The sequence below is a fragment of the Mustela erminea genome, chromosome 2 (assembly GCF_009829155.1).
Source record: "Mustela erminea isolate mMusErm1 chromosome 2, mMusErm1.Pri, whole genome shotgun sequence".
Taxonomy (NCBI): domain Eukaryota; kingdom Metazoa; phylum Chordata; class Mammalia; order Carnivora; family Mustelidae; genus Mustela; species Mustela erminea.
Genome location: NC_045615.1, coordinates 101,809,296 through 101,826,427, shown reverse-complemented (window position 1 = coordinate 101,826,427; position 17,132 = coordinate 101,809,296). Strand labels below are relative to the sequence as shown.

Below are 17,132 nucleotides of genomic sequence, written 5' to 3'. Positions count from 1 at the left end.
TGAACTTGGGGCTGAGCAGGTACTGCTCCATGCTCATTTCCTTCCTTCCCCTGTGAGCCTCACAGCCTCAGATGAGATGGGGTGACATCGAGGGGCACAGCTGATGAATCAGAGGAGGTGACATCTGAATTACACAGCTTTGACTAAAGTGCCCAGTGCTGTGTGTTCGGTATATAGAATCCACCTCCCAAACCAACCAGGATCTTTACTCCCCACATGTTGGTAACAGATCTCTGGCAGCCACTCTGAGGCAGCTTCTGCCATGACCGAGGACAGGCATCCCAGGTTGGCTATGAGGACCAGACACAGAGCAGACACAGCCCAGGGTGGGTCACCGGCCAGGACCTCATCTTCCCAAGGGCATGACTGAAGGACAGACCTTCCCCCGCATCTTTAAACTACACCTCCTCAGACACAGGACAGGACTGAAAGAAGAGGATTTCCCAAACTGCCTGAGCCTTGCATCCCCCCCCCCCACCACGTTAATGTATTTTTTAAGGTGAATCCCATAATTCCCTTGTGAAAAGCGCGCGACATTGCATTTGATTGCGTGCATTTAAAGCTGTACTTCGTTACTTGTACGCATTTAAATAAGCCATAGTTTTCCTTCCCTGTATGGTGGAGGGGGGAGCCCTCTTTGCCTCTGGCACGGCTGGGATTAAGGGGTCTAACGCACAGCAGGCCCTCAATTGTTAGTTAATACTGCAATAGCAGTGATTATGAATCTGAAGTTGGGGGCCCTGGGGCCAGAGTGGTGGCTGAAAGGTGGCCTGAGTCTTGTCCAAGAGTTCAACCACCTGTTAACTGATGGAGAAGCAAAGGGCCTCCCTCTGCAACTGAACACCTTGCGGGCGGGGCGGGGCGGGGAGGGGCGGGGCCAGCACGCGGTGGGCCGGGCGGGGGCCGACTCGGCTCGGAAACTTTCGCTGTGGGCGGGTCGGACCCGCCCCCCGCGGGGCCCTCGAGCCAGGCTACACCAGGGGGCGGTCAGCTGTAGCCAGGCGAGGCGCCTCGTGATTGGCGGAGGCACGAGATGATTGGCAAGTTTGCCGGCCGCACAGCGGACCGAGCGGGCGCCGGGTCTTCCGAGCCGCATCGGGAGTGGAGCGCGGCCTGCGGCCCCGCCCCCGACCCCGCCCCTCCGCGGAGGGCTGCGCTCGCCCGCTCCCTCAGCTGCTCGCGTCTCTCCCTCGGCCCGGCGTCCTAGCTCCCGCCTCTAGGTGTCCGGCTCCTCGCGAACAACTTTGCCACAGGCCCGGAGGCCCGAAGGCGTCGCAGAGTAGCGTGCGGCCCACTCGCGGCCGGGTGAGTACTTCGGGACTGGGGACGGCCGCGCGGGGGACTGGAAAGGGAGCCAGGAGGCCCCGCCCGCCTCGGGCCTCAGTTTCTCCATCTGCGCGGCTGCCCCCAGGGCCCCCCGCACAAGGTCCCCAGAAGGCGAGGGGCTGGGGTCCCGCCCGCACGACGACCCCCGCGGCAACCCCCGCCGGGGCCTCGGTTGGGACTTCCGGGGGAGGGGTGAGCCCCCTCGGGAGTCGCGGAGCCCCGCGCGCGGCGGGCACCGAGCGGCCAACGGCCGTAGCCCCGGGGGGCCCGCGGATGGCTGGAGGGTGGCCGGAGACGCCCCACCCTGCGTCCCGCAGCGCCGGTCCCGAGGTGCCCCGTCATGGCCCTTCCCCCGCGGCCGTCGGCCGGACTCCGCGGCACCCAGGGCGGCCCTTGGTGCCCGCGGGGGCGCGGGTGGGGCCGCGGGATCGGCGGGGGTCCAGCCCACACCGGGGACCAGGCCCACCGGGGTGGGGGGGCAGCCCCTGGGTCAAGCTGAGGCCCCCACCACCCACTTAGAATCAGTGCGGGGCTCACTGTCCCCGGGGCTGCTCTTAGGTAAGGGGACGGGCAGAGGCAGTACCTCTCGGTCCCGGCTCGACTCCGGTGAACCCGGCCCTTGGCTGGCCCTCCGCTGGCCCTCCGCGCCATGAATTTCTATTGTGACAGATGGAAACTTTCTGAGGAATCTCGCCCGGCCCTTTGGGATGTGATGGAGCCATGTCCGCCCCGCCCCGCGCAGTGCTTGTAGTTGATGCTGAGAATTCCAAGGAGCTAACAGTTGTACCAGATTTACACTCCCCTCCCCCACCCCAGTCTTACAGGAGTGGGAATTAGAGCCCCAGTGGACACATGATGGAGCTGAGGCTCCCTGGGGTTGGGTGACCTGTCCAGGACCGCACAGAGCCTGGGGAAGCCTTCCACCCGGGGTCTGCATTGAAAGCAAGCCCCGTCCTGCCTCTCCTCACCTTGGACAGTGACCCTGGCATTTGGCCTGTTTGTGAAGGGCTTTCTCTTCTGCTAGGATCTGTCACTTGCAGAATGCCCTGGGGACCTCTGTGCTGGTCGCCTGTTCTTACTGCGGCCCTAGCAAGGGTGCCATGTCAGCAGAAGCCCAGAGGCCACACCTTCCACTGCCGGGTCCTGGCCCCGTGTCTCCAAGGGGATGGGCTTCTCATGGGAGCCCCGTGGTGTCTGACCAGAGATTTAGAGGAAACTTCGCTTATAAAACCACTCCTTTGCTGCACCCCTGCACCCCCACGCCCCCAAGCAGATGGACCTTTGAGCACAGGGAAGGTTGCTGGGAGACCACATCACACCTTCTCTCCCAGGATGGAAGACTGGGGGTGGGGGGAGGGGGGCTCCCTGCTCACGCTTTCCCAGCCCCTCCTACACCAGGGCTCAACCGGCCTTGGGGGCTGGTCAAAGAGGGGACTCCAGCTCAGTCCTGGCCCCCACTCCCAGAGGTGCCTGAGCCCTAGGACAGAGACCAAACCCTGCTCTGTGATGGTGATGATAAGAATCCTAATAGGGAGGGAACTTGATGCTTTATATGGCTCTCGCCCTCTCCCACGTCCCCACCTCAGAAAGTAGCACTGCTGTGCTGGCCCCCAGACACAAACCAAGTCACCCTCTGCTCCCCCACCCCTCACATTCAGTTGGCAATACTGTCTCTCCCAGCCCCAGAGCTGCAGTCAGATGCCTGCCCTGGACCAGGCCTCCTTACCTTTCCCCAGATGGTCACCCAGCCCCATCCCTGGGCTCCCCATCCTGTCCCCTGTGGTTCTTTAATTGTCACCTCCCTGCTCAGCACTGTCCTCCCAAACTCCTGGCCCTAGGGTCAGCTCTGCCTACAAAGCCTGGCATTCCTTCAGGCCCTTGGGACCTGCCCTTGCTGCCCACACAGCCTTTTCTCTCATTCCTGTGTCCCATCCCCAGCGGTCACTTCCCAGCCACCTGCACCTTCCTGGCCACACGGCTGGTCACTCTCCCTCCACTGCATTTTCTCCAGGACAGTCCCCTGTTGGAATTCCCACGCTCCTCCATTCCTCTTTCCTTCTACCCTCACCTGGCTCACACCCGCTTGACTTGAAGGCTGAGTCAAGACCTCTTTTCCACAGTCCCTCCCCTGCCTTCCAAAGGCTAGCAAGACCCCCTTCCCCCACTGGGTGTTTGCATCCCAGATGCTGCTTGTCTTTGTAGTTATCTGTTTAGGTGTTATCCTTCCCACTGGGTGTGAGCGCTCCAAGGCCAGCTCTATTGCTGCCTGGGGCAGGGAGGCCCAGCACCATGCCTGGCAAAGGATCAGCCCCCAGTCCGTGTCTGCTGACCCGCCAGGGCCTGGCTCAGAGCAGGTGTGTAGTACAGACTCAGCCATTCAGCATACGCTTGTGGCTGTCCTTGATGAAGGACTAGGGCATTCCCAACTTGCCTTCCACTTTGTTTCTATGAACTTGGCACATCGAGCGGTGTCGGAATGTTCCTTGGTTTGGCCCTTAATACTCTGGGGCAAAAATAGGTATCTGGGAGCCTCCAAGGGCTTTGTGCCCTTGTCTTGAGGAGCAGCCCTCTGCCAGAGGGCTGGGCCAGGCCATGATGGAGCAGACACTCCAGATGCTGGGTAACCCCCCGGGGCCCTTTCTTTCACTTAGAGCTCAGTCACAGGCAGGTTGTAAAATATATTTTGTTTTCGTTTCAAATACCTTATACGTTTATTATAGAAAATTAGGGAAATATAATCAGAAAAAAGAATAAAATAAAACCACTCATAATTCCTCCACCCAGAGAGATCCAGTATTTTTTCATTGTAAAGAGACAGGATAATTCTCATGCTGCTTTAAATCTGGCTTAACAGTGTTATACCAACATTTTCCTTGACCCTAAATGCTTATTTGTATATGGGGTCATGGGTAACATCTTTGTAGGATAGCACTGTGCCAAGGGGATGTAACGTTCTTAACTCCCCTCTGGACGGTGCCAGAAAGTGTGGCCACGTTAGACACCCTCGCGTGTGAAACCTGTGGGCATCCCTGCTTCTTTGCCGGGGCTGGGATTCTAGTGTGGAGGCTCCGGTCAGAAGGTGCTGGAGCAACTTTAAGCCTTCCCGTGGGGGCTTGTTTCAGAGGTGGGGCTGCCCCTCAGCCCGGGGAGGGGAGCAGAGTGGGGCCAGATTAGAGCGTTTGGGGCAGAAGGCCACACGTGGCCATTCTGCTCCACGTCTCCCTAGAGGCACGGTCCCTGCAGCTCCTCAGCCGAGCTCCTCAGAGTTGGTATTTTGTGTTTTGATGGGATAAAAATATGCCTTGGTACTCACATGGAAAGAATGCCAGCCACTTTGCTTTTTTGGTCTTACACAATGACGGGTTCCAGGCTACTGCTGGGGCCATCAGCAGGTAGTGGGATTGGTGGCCCCCTAGCAGACAGTTTGGAGGCGTCTTGGAGCTGGGACCAAGGCAGGTAGATGCTCCCTGTTTGCTTTCATGGTCCTGGGGTCTGCAGGGTGGGAATTGCTTGAAGTCACACAGTAAGGTCCCCTAAGCTTGCTGCCTTCCCGAGAGGAGGCTGTCCCCGTGTACCCTGCACATGAGATCCGGGATGCGTGCCACGCCAGGCAGCAGGTGCTCCAGGGTAAGGAAACGCAGCCCCCGCCTGCAGGGCTCGCAGTATCCCAGGCAAGAGAACGTGTAACAGCAGGAAAGGTGGACCGCCATGTGGGTCCTTCCACCAGAAGATGGTCTGTGATCCTCCCTGTGACCCAACCCTGGCAGTGAGCTGTCTCTTTTTTGTAAATAATAAGCCCTTTTCTCCCTAAAGGGCTTGAGCAACTCTCAGAGACCCTGAAAATTAATTTTCTTTTACTCTTCCATTCTTACTAAGCAGAGGTTTTACTTAAAACAGTTATTTTTACTGTTGTATGATATGCCTAATATTTAACCCACAGGCCACCCAGAACCTGTGGTTCCCTGTGATTCCTCCCAGAATGTGTTTTTCAACGAACCACGCCCTGGTGTAGCACCTGGGAGGACCAGCTTGGGTGTGCTTGCTTGCTTGGTTGTTTGTTCATTTTAATGTTTTATGGTTTGCAGATTACTTTCTCTTCTTTCACACCCCTAATCCATGGCACCTCTTCATGGGAGGTGTTTTTCCCATTTTACAGATGAGGAAACTGAGACACAGTGAGCGAGATTTAGTGGCTGCAGGTCCTGGGACTCACTCCCCTTGTCACATGTTAGTAAAATTGTGTCTCATTGGCTAGAGATAACACTGTCCCTGGCCTGGGGTCTCCTGGTAGAGGATGGTTCTACCTGAGATGGGACTCAGCAGAGGCAGTGGGGACACTCCCAGGAAGGAGGCACGTTGGGCCCCAGCACTGGAGGAGGAGGGCTCGCTCTCTGCCAGAGCACCGGTACAGGCCAGATAGCAGCTCTGGGAGGGGCAGGGAGGGAAGGGAAGGCGTGACTGGGGTTGGATTGTGAGAGGCCCCTTTTTCAGAAACAGGCTTTGTGGAGTTGAATTCCAGCTCTGACACCATGAGCTGTGTGGCCTCGAGCACGTATCCTACCTTTCTGGACCCGCATTTCCTTGTCTGTGAAACAGGGTGAGGATTGAAGGCAAAGCCACCCATCTGCCTGTCACACTGGCTAGTGGCTGTACCCGGCTCCCAGCACTGTGTGCAGCCCCCCACCCCCGAGAACATGCACTGAGCAGAGCACAGTCCAGATATTACGTCCGTTCCTGCTGCTGTTCCCGACACAGGTGTGGCGGTGCAAGTTGGCTCTCGTCAAGGCGAGCTGTGCTCTGCTGTTCTGAGGAGATGGCTCTTGATCCTAGGGGCAGCGGGCCATGGGAGGTGGCTTGGTAGGACGTGGCCCTATGTGGTCTGAAGAACTGACGTGTTGGCTATCTTGGGTCAGGGGGTGGGTGTCCTGTATGACTTGGTTCCGTGTGACTTGTCACCGCGGGTTTCCCCGGCCCATTCCTGGCTACGTGCTCACTCTGGTCTACACGTGCAGCTGAATGGCGAGTTTCATAGAAGCCGCCTCTTGGTTGGGTTCCCTGAAGCCTGCACTTTGGAAACGGCACCGAGCAGTGTGTTGATTTCCAAGCAGATTCATGTGGATCGGCTGTGCTTTTGTCTTGCCCTTGGGGGATGTTTTAAAATAAGGACTCAGTGTTTCAGACGGAGGAATGTCCAGATTGAAATCTATGGGGTTGTTTGGCGGACACAGATCCCATCTTCAGGATCCACTGTGGCTGGGGACAGGGCAGACCTGGTTGTGCAGCCCCTGGAAACAGGCATGTGACTCCTGGGGCCACTGCAGCTCTTCTTGTGACAGTCATCTCCAGAAACATCCAGGGGGCCCCTACTGTGGCAGGCCTGCTGCTTGGCGCTGGGCATTTGGGGATGCCTGGCCCCCGTGTGCAGCCTGTCCTCTCATCTGGTCCTCACGGGGCCCTCTCGTGAGCTGACTTGTCCCATTTACAGTGGAGGAAGCAGAGAGGAGCATGGCCCTGTGGCTGAGGACCACAGAGCTGGGGGGTCCAGGGCCAGATCTCCACATGAGCAGCCTCTCCCTGCTCTGCGCTCGTTTTCCCCATCTCAGTGAAAAGGGCGGACGTGGCCTTGAGTCTGGGGAGGATCATGGCATCTTTTTGGAGTCTAAGGAAAAGCCACCCGGGTCCCCTATCCAGTGCACACGTAGTCCCGACAGTTTCAGGGGTCTGTGTCTCCTGAAGCCCATCCAGGGCCCCCAGGTTGGGGATCCTGGGGCTGGGGTTTTCAGCTCCATTGTGTCAGTGGTGGTTTCTGCCATTTTGCTAATCAGCACATGAGGTCCCTTTTACTGACTGACTGAGCCCTTTCCCTGTCATAAGAGGGCTGTAGAAGCACCAGTCTCTCTAGTCTGTTCCAGTCCATTCTCTGTTCTTGGGCACCTCACTCTGCCTTTTAGTGCGTATTCATGTCTGGTGGCATACAAGTCTGGTGGGTCTTGTCCTGTCTTTCAGGCCTGGCATGGAGGGCTTTGCCGTTGGGCTCATCTGCCTAAATCCTGGCTTCATGGGTTGTTTGCCTCCCCCATTCCTGGCTCCCCACCCCTTTCCTCCTCCCCTGCATCCAATCCTCCATTCACTTACCTGCTAACATTTAACTCTTACTCTGTGGTTGGTTCCTTCTGGGAACTCTGAGAGGTTATCCTTCCCCACCTCTCTCCTGGCTTGTGGTGAAGGCGATGACCCCTGGTGGCCTTTGGTTTGCAGCCGCACCTCCTGTTCCATGCTCTGTCTTCACATGACATTCTTCTCTCTATGTCTCTGTGTTTCCCTCCTCTTCTCAGGACACTGGTCATTGGATGGGGGCCCATCCTAATCCAGGATGATCTCATTTCATGATCCTTAATTACATCTGCAAGTAGGGTCACCTTCACGGATTGGAGGGGGGACATACAAGGTGGAGTCCACGCTTCAGCTCCCTGAGCCAGGCACTGTGCTCAGTGCTCCATGCGGATTATCTTACTGGACCCTCACAACTTTGCACCATCCCTGCTGCTCAGGCAAGGACACTGAGGTCACAGGGCTTGTGCCTGCTGAGGCAGGGGACTTCGGGCCTGAAGACGTAGGGCCCAAGCTTATGACTGCGATGGGGCCCGTTGAGCCAGAGGCCTTGAGTGGATTTCTTCCCTCAGTTTCCTCATCTGTGAAATGGGCACAGTCTTGGGGCTGTGAGGTTGAGTGAGATCTCATACAGAGCATGAAGTGGCCCTCACCCCATTTCTTTTCTTTACTTTTTTTTTTTTTTTAAGATTTTGTTTATTTACTTGGCAGAGAGAGACAGTGAGAGAGGAACACAAGCACACAAGCATGGGGAGTAGGAGAAGAAGAAGTAGGCTTCCCACCCTGGGATCATGACCTGAGCCAGAGGCAGACACTTCACGACTGAGCCACCCAGGCGCTTCTACCCCCAACCCACCCCCGCTCTCTTTTCTGTTCCCTTTCTGCCCAACACTCGAGGCCAGAGCAGGCTGGGCCTGGCCGCCCTTGTGTGTCTGACCCTTGGTTTTTCTCGCCAGCAGGATGGACCCCGGTGCACCCCCTGCCAGCCCTTCTGGCCCACAGCCTCCTCCGTCGCTGCAGCCCCAGGCCCGCTCGAGGCTCAATGCTACTGCCTCGTTGGAGCAGGACAAGAGTGAGGCGCCCCGAGCTCCTGGACCCCAGGTTGGCCCTGGACCAGACGTGGGAGACACAGCTGCCCCAGCTATGGCTCGGGCCCCGAGTGCTCGGAGCCGAGAAAGAGCGGACCGAACAGGTAAGGGGCTGGGGCTGGAAGCCAGGTGGGCAGCAAGTGCCCTGCCTGGTTCCTCCTGTGGGCCGGGTCCCTTGGGCTCCCACCTGTGCAGTGAGCTTTGCTCTTGATGCACGGACTTGGGTGGTAGCAGAAGTCACGTTTCCCTATTTTATTTACGATCTGATGGCTCCAGCACTGATTTGTGCACTCGCCAGGCTGGTTCCAGACCAGGCACTGTGGAGTGAGAGGAGTGAGAGGAAGACTTTCTCCCCCTACCCCAGCCCTGGTCCCGCCCGGTGCTTGGGGGAGTCCATGTGGTCTCCTGGCCATCATGGCCACTCCTCAGGGCCATTTGGCCAGGGAGCTCTACTTGGTCTGGGGACTCACATGGCCACTCCCCTCAGGAGCCAGCTGCCACCATGGAATGCACCTAGGCCTGGGTCCCCAGTGCCCTCGGGATCATCTTCCATCCCCAAACTGGACTGCTAAGGGCTGCCCTGCTCCCTGGCACTCTGGGGCCTCTTCAGGTTTCTGCTCCACGAGGCCTTCCCCAGAAGTACCACCCAGGGGCAGAGGTGAGCTGGTGTGAGGACCAGAGTGGGACAGGACAGTTGATCATGGGACCGACTGCCTCACTGACCCTCAGGCAGGGGTGCTAGGGCTTGCTTGGTCCATCCTCCATCCACCTCCTGCCCACTGAGCATGGCCCTGAGTGGCCATGGGTGTCACAGGTGAATCTAGTCTGGAGCGGAAAAGTGAGAGCTCAGGGTGATAATGGTTATGGGTCTGGCCTATGATGGAGATACGCCAGGAGGGAGCTGCATGCAGGACTGGTCCCTGGGTTGGAGCACTGGCCTGGTCTGAGTGTCTTCAAGCTCCCAGGACTCCTATGGGCGGAAGGAGCCCCAAGCCTCTGGCTCTGACGTTTGTGGGAAATGTCACTGGTACTGGCAGTGTTCTTTGTGGTACTTTACCCAAGGCTTTCCAGTATGCTGGATGTCTTACTCTCAACGGAACCATCCCCGCAGTGTAGACTGTTCCCTCTGATGACAGATAGGATCGTGCAGTCCCACCCTGAGCACCAGGTCCCCATCTCCCAGCACACCAGCACTGGTCCACATTCTCTGGACCTGCCCCCATGCTTCCCCACCTCCCTTTGCCCCACCCAGAATGTGCCTTCCTCCTCCCTCCCTCCCCTGCTAAAATCCTACCCATCCTGAGGGCCCCACTGCCTCCTAAACTTCCTGACCTTGACCCACAGCAGGAAACACTGTGCCATCCTCACCTGACGTGGGTGCCTATGCACCTGCGTGTATACACACGCATGCCGACACACACACGGAATAGAGATTACACACACACACACACACACACACACACACACACGGAATAGAGATTTCCCAAACACACACACACACACACACACACACACACACACGGAATAGAGATTACACACACACACACACACACACACACACACACACACACAAAATAGAGATTTCCCAAACACCGTTCTTCCTTACTGTGTGAGAGGAGTCTGATCCGTTCGGTGCCTTTTCTGTAAAAGCAATGCTGCTTGTGGACAGTTAAATGGATTTTGTGATTCACTATGTTGAAACCGACAACTTATAAAATGCTTTCTGCAGGTGACTCCAGTGCCAGTTCTCCAGGAATGTTTCTCAGCTGGGACTCCCTGGAGCGTGTGGATTGTTATGATTGTCAGGGCCCTGAGTGGCCCAGGGAGAGCCAGAGACAGGTCCGTCTTGGCCCAGGCCCTTGAGCCATGTGCCTCTGAGGGTGTCAGGAGGCCACACTGAGCCCATTTCTGCAACTGTAAAGCAGGCACAACCATACTGGCCCCGTGGGGTCACATGGGGATCACACCAGTGCCAGGACTATGTGCCTCGAGGAGACGTTCCTCAGGCCCTGGCGTGTATGGGAGCGTGCATGCTTAGCACGGGCCCCTTTGTCCCCTGCAGGCACCCAGCATTGGGGCCCCGAGATAGCGGGTACCTTGTGCTTCATGTTACCAAGCAGCCTGGCCCCCTGGTTCCTTCTCGGAGATCCTCTTCAACCCTCCTAGAAGGGGCACCCACTGTTTTATGACCCCCACCCACCAAGAACCTCTTTGGTGACTGGTCTTCATATTAGCTCGGGGCCATGTGTGTCTGGCTTCTGTGTGCGTGCCCCAGATTCCTTCTCTCCCCCAAGGGAGGCTCATGCCGCAAATTAGTTGTGTGCACGTGTGTGTCGTGTGTGTGTTGGGGGGGTGCTTTCTTGACCGCCTCCCCTGCCTCGGGCAGGATGCTGGGCCTTCTCTCCCTTAGTCCCAGGCTGCTGAGAGGAGGCTTCATTCCGCCAGGTGGTCTGGACGAGTTCAGAAAGGCGAGCCCCCACTGCCGCCTGATCACACCTCCCCCTCCATTTCTCCAGCTCACCCAGGCTTTGGGCCATTATCACCCAGAGAGGCTGCTGCGTAAGATGCCCACCCCTGGCTTAGCTGTGCCGCCTGTGCAAAAGCCCCCAGCTTGCGATGGGCACCTGCTGTGCACATCTGTGTGTACCATATGGCTGGCCCTGTCTTCAGGACTTTCCCTGGGCCACATCTGATCCCCTCACAGTGACCTGGGGGGTGGGGGTGCTCTGCTGTTGCCCCACTTAGAGATGAGGAAGCTGAGGCACAGACTTGCTCAAATGCCCAGCTGCTGAGTGATGGGCCCACAGATGACCTGAGGCCCCTGGGTTAACACCAGACCCGCCCAGCAGAGATGGAGCTGTGATGTAAGCCGACTTGAGTCTCCCCTGTGCATTTCACATTGGGCCAGTGTCTGATTCATTCCAGAAACTCACCCGCTCCTTGGGCACTTTTGATCTTTGCATCTCCTTGAAAGATCGCCATGTTCTCTGCTTTGTTTCCAAGGCCTCTGGGCAGACGAGGGGTCCTGACCCTGGATTCCCAGCTACAGATGCCTCACTGCTGCAGGGCACAGAAACCAGGGCTGGAAACACACTTGGTTTCAATCTGAGCATTCAGACTGTCCTTGGAGGGCAGCATCAAGCCCGCAAGTTGCGGGTGGGAGTCCGGAAACAGCCGAGGGCTTTGTTTGCCTGCCGCCCGACAAAAGACGGAGAGAAGCAGGCCCTGGCAGTATTGCCATCTTGGGGTCCCAGACCCACATCCAGGCTGTGCTGCTCTGAGGGGGGTCCATCGCCGGTCATAGGCAGACACAGCCTGCCCTGCTGGCCCTGCAGAACCCAGAGCACATCTGCCCAGGGAGGGGCTTCGTGGGCCTGTGTTGGATCCCTCACCTGCACATCTGCAAAGGTGTAGCGAGCCCATTAGGTGCCCACAGGTCGCAACAAGCATGAGTGTGGAAGGAACGCTTTCCGTGCCAGGCCCCACTTTAGGTTATATCTGGATTAGCGTGCTTGCTTCTCCAACATAGTGGAACACCAGCTGGTGACCGTGAGGTGGAGATTTGAACACACTCAGGGACTTTCTGCTTACCCCGGGGGGGGAGCTGCAGGTGGTGTGCCCAGTGCTTGGGGCTATCTCTCCAGGGAGCCCAGTGCAGGACTGAAGCAGAGACAGCTGGGCTGGAGACCCTGGGCTCATCAGCTGGCCCTTAGGGTAGGCTCTGGTGAGGCTCAGCCCTGCCCCCCAGGAGCCCTGGGCCTGGGAGAGCCAGAAGCAAACAACCGTCCTGGAGGGCAGGCGCTGTGCTGGGGACAGCTGATGCTATGGGGACCTGGGGAGCACGAGGCACCCTTTCTGCTGACCTCGGTGGGTGAGGGCAGATCACCAGCAGGACTGCCAGCGCCATGAGGCCTCCCAGCTGCAGGGCCACAGCCTCCCTCTGGGAGGGATCCCAGGTGAGTACATGAAGAAGTACCTGCACAGTGTGGGGCCGTGCTGGACTGCGGGCACCAAGACTGATGGCTCCCTGGGAAGGAGTCAGAGTACAGGGTTAGGAGGTCAGCCAGGCAGGCCCTCGAGGGTCATGATAAGAAGAAGGGTGTTTGGGGGAGCGTTGGAAGGTCTAAATGAGAGGAAGACATGCTCTGTGTCACATTAAAGAGGAGGCAACCCCAGCTGCCAGCCAGAGTGGTGGCTGACGGGCAGGTGGAGATGAGGGTAGAGGAAGCAAGGCTGGCCCCCAGGTCTCTGGCTGGAGCCGCGGGAGAGTGTGGGGGTTCAGAGTTGGACCGTCAGAACCGATGCCAATGTGGGAGTGTGAGCAGGCACAGAGCGTTGAGGGCCTGCTGTCCTGGGGACAAGTCACAGCGATAAACAGCTCTGGTTCTTGTTCTCTGGTCAAGGTGTCAGCCATTGACAATCCAGAGACTTTTCCACACAGGTTATTTTGTCCTGACCCCAGTACAAGCCCAAGTCCATGTGGTAGCCATGCCTGTGCGGTCACCTCATCACTATAGGACGCCCTGTCGTGAGCTGCAGGGTGGCAGGGTCAGGTGGTTTCCTGAGACCGTTGGAAAGTTGGCTGTGTGCCCTCATCAGTTACCTTTAACCATTGACTTGTGTTCCAAGCCTCAGGCATCACTTCTTCCAGGAAGCACCACCCCCCCATCAGGACTGATGACTTCCAACACCTCCACAGCCCACACTGATAAAATGTGACTATGCTCGCCCTGCCCATGGATGGGCCTTGAGGGCAGCGGTCCTGTCTCCTTCAGCTTGCTGCCCTTAGCACGTGGGCAGTGCTCAGGAAACAACCCCATCCTGGGCTGTCAGGAGAGTGGACTCCTGGCTGGATCCCCCAGCTAAGCTTGGCCAGCCCTGGGCAGGGGTCGTTCACCCTTTTTGTTCATGAGAACGAGAATCAGCATCCCAAAGGCTAATGAGACAGCCCCTTGGTACAAGGTGACCCCCACCCCCTGTGTGAGGAACACCCAGATGGTGAAGGACAACCCGGCCATCCCGTGTGTGGGACAGCCTCTTGGTGCAAGGCGCCTACGAGGACAGACGATGAACCCTTGGCTGCTTTTCACCCTGCCCTTCCCTGGCGGGCATCCTGGGAGGACCAGGGAGGACGGGCAGGAGTGAGGAAGGAGCTGGCGGTGGCCGCGGGAGGACAGGAGCATTGCACCATCCTCCTCCTGCAGGTGTCAGGTGGCCCTCCCCTTCTCAGAGCTTCTGGCAAGCTCTCAACAATTCAAAACTCCACTTCAGCAGCAGATCCGGCCAGCAGCCATTGGGAGCAAGGGTGCTGGCTTCTGTCCTGCTCCCGCCATGTCTGGGAGAGCTTCGTGCGCACGCTTCCTGCTCGCGGCCCAGGGTCCTGATGCAGTCCAGAGTGGGTGTGAGGCTTGCTCACCCACCTTCCCCCTTTCTGCAGAGCGGCCGCCGGGGCTGAGGGCTTGAACTTGCTGTGCAGTCATCGTGCGGAACATGTCCTTATGTCCCCGTATTGGGATTTGCAGAGACAGGAGTGCCATGGACGCTGCCCACCCTCCTTCCCTTGGCGGCCCCCTTCCTCACCCTTCCATCCTGCACCGCTTACCCAGCCGCAGGGTCCAGTGCAGTGCTGGCAGCTGGACTTGTTTGGGTCAGACCCACCACCTGGACAGAGTGCCCCTGTGAAGCCTGGTGGGAGCTGTGAAATACCACGTCCCAATTGCAAAGGAAAATGGCAAAGGACCCCGCCAGGGAGAGGGGACAGCTCCAGAGAAGATCAAGGGTCACATACCAAGTCAGCAGGGCACACACACGGCTTTCTAATGTGGGGAATCTGTGGAGAAAACAACGAAAAGATGGGGAAGGGCATGGATGTGGTTCTCCCATGGGCTCTGGCAGAGGCGTGCAGACCTGCCCAAGGCCAGCATCTCTGGTTATTGCTGCTTGGTGACAGGAAGCCTTTCAAAAATGAGTTAGAGTCGGGACCCCTCAAGTTGTGAATGACACAGAGACACAATATAAATTGACATAAGCCAAAAAAAAAAACAGGTTGAGAGGAATTTCTTAGTTCCAGGATCTGTAGAGTATACAGCATGCTGGTTTCAGGACTGGATCCAGGGGCTCAGATGCTGTGATCAGCAACCCCAGCTCTGCTTTCCCTCATCTCACTTGGGTTCTCTCACTGGGCGGCCCTCCAGGCCTCCCCACTGACGTCCGTCAGCTGAGACCTAGTGGCAGGAGGGTGCTGGTTTCCCAGAAGTTCAATGCAAACCCCAGTGGCCTGGCTTGGGTCTGTGTCCAACCCTGAAACCCAAGTACCATGGTCAGGGAGACGGGGGCACACCCCGCCCCCCACCATGCAGTGTGGGTGAGGGTCAATGGCACCAGACCTTGATGACCAATGTAGGGAACAGTGGGTACCCAGACAGGACATCAAAGTGCTGGGACCAGAAAAAACCAGGAATGCAGGTTGCATGTGCAAGGAATAGTGTGTTTCATGGTCCTTGGTCCACACTGCCTCAGCCAGTTCTGGGGGGTTATGACACTGGCCAGTCAGCCCTTGGCCTATGGGAAGGCTCCTGCTTACATGGAAAAAGCCAGAGCCCTCTGACTGGTCTGCAGCATGGGCCCAACATTTGAGTAGTTGTAGAAATATTTCTACCAGTGCCAAGTGGGACCTGGAATCACAAAGGAGGTGTGGCATATGTTTCAAGGAGGTTCTGTCTACTGGGGAGACTTCTTGAAATGCCAGGCTATGAATAACTTCCATGAAGAATTAATCATGGCCAGCATCTTCAGCCAACAGATGTATGCTTGAATCCTCTCTATTCTGATCAGAACACAGAAAGACATGGGCTTGCGAGTTCAGTTAATCAGAAAAGTTTTGGAATTGTGGGAGGTACCTGGTGGGCCCTGCAGTGGGAGGTGCAGTGTCAGTGAGCGGCAAAGGCCCTGGGGTCAGCCAAGAGGAGGGAAATGGGGAGGAAAAAGAAACCCACATTTTGGGAGTGCCAACTCTGGCCCAGTCATGTAACACAAAGTGTCTTGTTCTTCATAACCATCCTGTTGGTTGGATATTAAAGACTGGGTTGAAAATGACCCTGGCTAGGTCACATGGCACTTTGAGGCTAACGGCAGAGTCACACACAGGCTGGATTTCCCTCCGTGTGCACACTCCTCCCCGGGAACCCATGGAAGGGACTGTCTTGCAGTCTGCAGGCTTTGTGCTCTCGTGTTCGAGGACAGAGTGTGCATCCAGGGGCTAGAGGGGGTGTGATGGGGGCCAGAAGGGAACAGTGGCCTTGGCTCAGGAAGCACCAAGGTCCTGGGCACGAGGGAAGGGTGTGCATGCTGAGGCCACACTGGGCAGGAGCCCCAAGGACCTTGGCAAGGAAGCCCAGTCTGATCTCAGGGAGAAGTGACCTAGTATCTTCCAGCCATCCCACAAGAGGGCTGCAGTGTGTACCTGAGCTGTGAGGTCTTAAGAAGAAGCCTTCTTCCTCTGAGCTGACCCTGGTCCCCTGTGCCTCTCCATCTTTGCACCTGAGGGCTGCGCTGGCCCAAGCCATGGCCTGGCCTCCTCCAAGAGTCCTGTGTCCTGTGGACTCAAGTGCCCAGAACGCAGGGCCTGGTGGCACTGGTGGCTGCAGAGCCAGCTCCAAGCCTGGCAGAGCTGGTTCTGGGAAAGGCCTGGATGAACCCATCAGGAAGGCTGGTCCTTGGGTGATGTCACAGGAGTGAGAGGCTGTCAGTTCCTACTAGGCACCTACAGTGGAGTCAGTAGCAGTACATCCCACGAGTTGCCTGGAGGTGTCTAGGACCTGCCCAGGTCGGGTGTGGAGCAGGACGGAGGCCCCCGCATATTCGTTGTATAAGGCAAAGACAGACACTGGTAAAAAATAAATAAATAACTCTTAAATTTTTTATCGTTAGGCTTCCTATTGCTGGTAAGGTTGTAAAGTTGGTGTATTTCCATGATACTTTTGTAACTTGATAACTTTTTAGAAAGTAGACTATAGTATGAGCTGTATGATGTTTGGGCCCTTGGGCCTAGTAACACACCTGAAGGACTGACTGGGAGAATGACCCGAAAAGAAAATATATCCACAGAGTGGTTTTGTGGCCCTGTTTTATAAAATCAGTGAGTGTTGGGAATAATGCAAAGGCCCAGCAGAGTGGGGGAGGCCCAGCAGCCTGAGCATGTACCTCCCACGGGTTTCTGAACTGTGGGAATGGTGCCTTTCACTGGAGGGTAACGTGGGAAGTTAATCATGATTCACTGTCATAAATGTAACCTATATGCGTGTGTGTGTGCGCTCCGATCGTGGCCTCCAGAACTCATGTGCGTACAGATGGCAGTCTTGGAAAACATGGATTTGGTTTGTCTATTGGGGCACAGGTGTTTATTTAGGTCAGGGGCTTTTCACGCCGGAGTCCTAGGATCTTTCTAGAGCCCAACTCAAGCAGGTCTGAGTTCGGGGGTGAGGGTGGGACTGGCGTCTGTGCTCCCTCATCCTCGTCCTTCCTGCTGCTCTGAGCTGCTCCCTTCTGTAGCAGTTTTGCTGTCCATGTTCTGGGGCTGTCTGCATCACTGGAAGGCAGCGTGCTAGC

General features: G+C 57.1%; 1 protein-coding gene across 5 annotated transcripts in view; it reads left to right on the top strand.

The window, feature by feature from the left end:
- Positions 1-1,101: 1,101 nt before the first annotated feature.
- The window catches only part of WFS1 (wolframin ER transmembrane glycoprotein), a 30,252-nt gene continuing 14,221 nt past the window's right edge, over positions 1,102-17,132 (top strand). Inside the window, exons 1-3 of one of the 5 annotated variants that reach the window (XM_032333780.1) lie at positions 1,102-1,305; positions 5,923-6,111; positions 8,397-8,629. In XM_032333780.1, coding sequence (XP_032189671.1) covers positions 8,398-8,629 — 232 coding nt within the window. In that variant the 5' untranslated portion in view covers positions 1,102-1,305; positions 5,923-6,111; position 8,397. Of the gene's footprint in view, positions 1,306-1,550; positions 1,657-5,922; positions 6,112-8,393; positions 8,630-17,132 lie in introns of those variants that run through there. The other 4 variants (XM_032333781.1, XM_032333779.1, XM_032333782.1 and 1 more) reach the window with 4 other exon arrangements.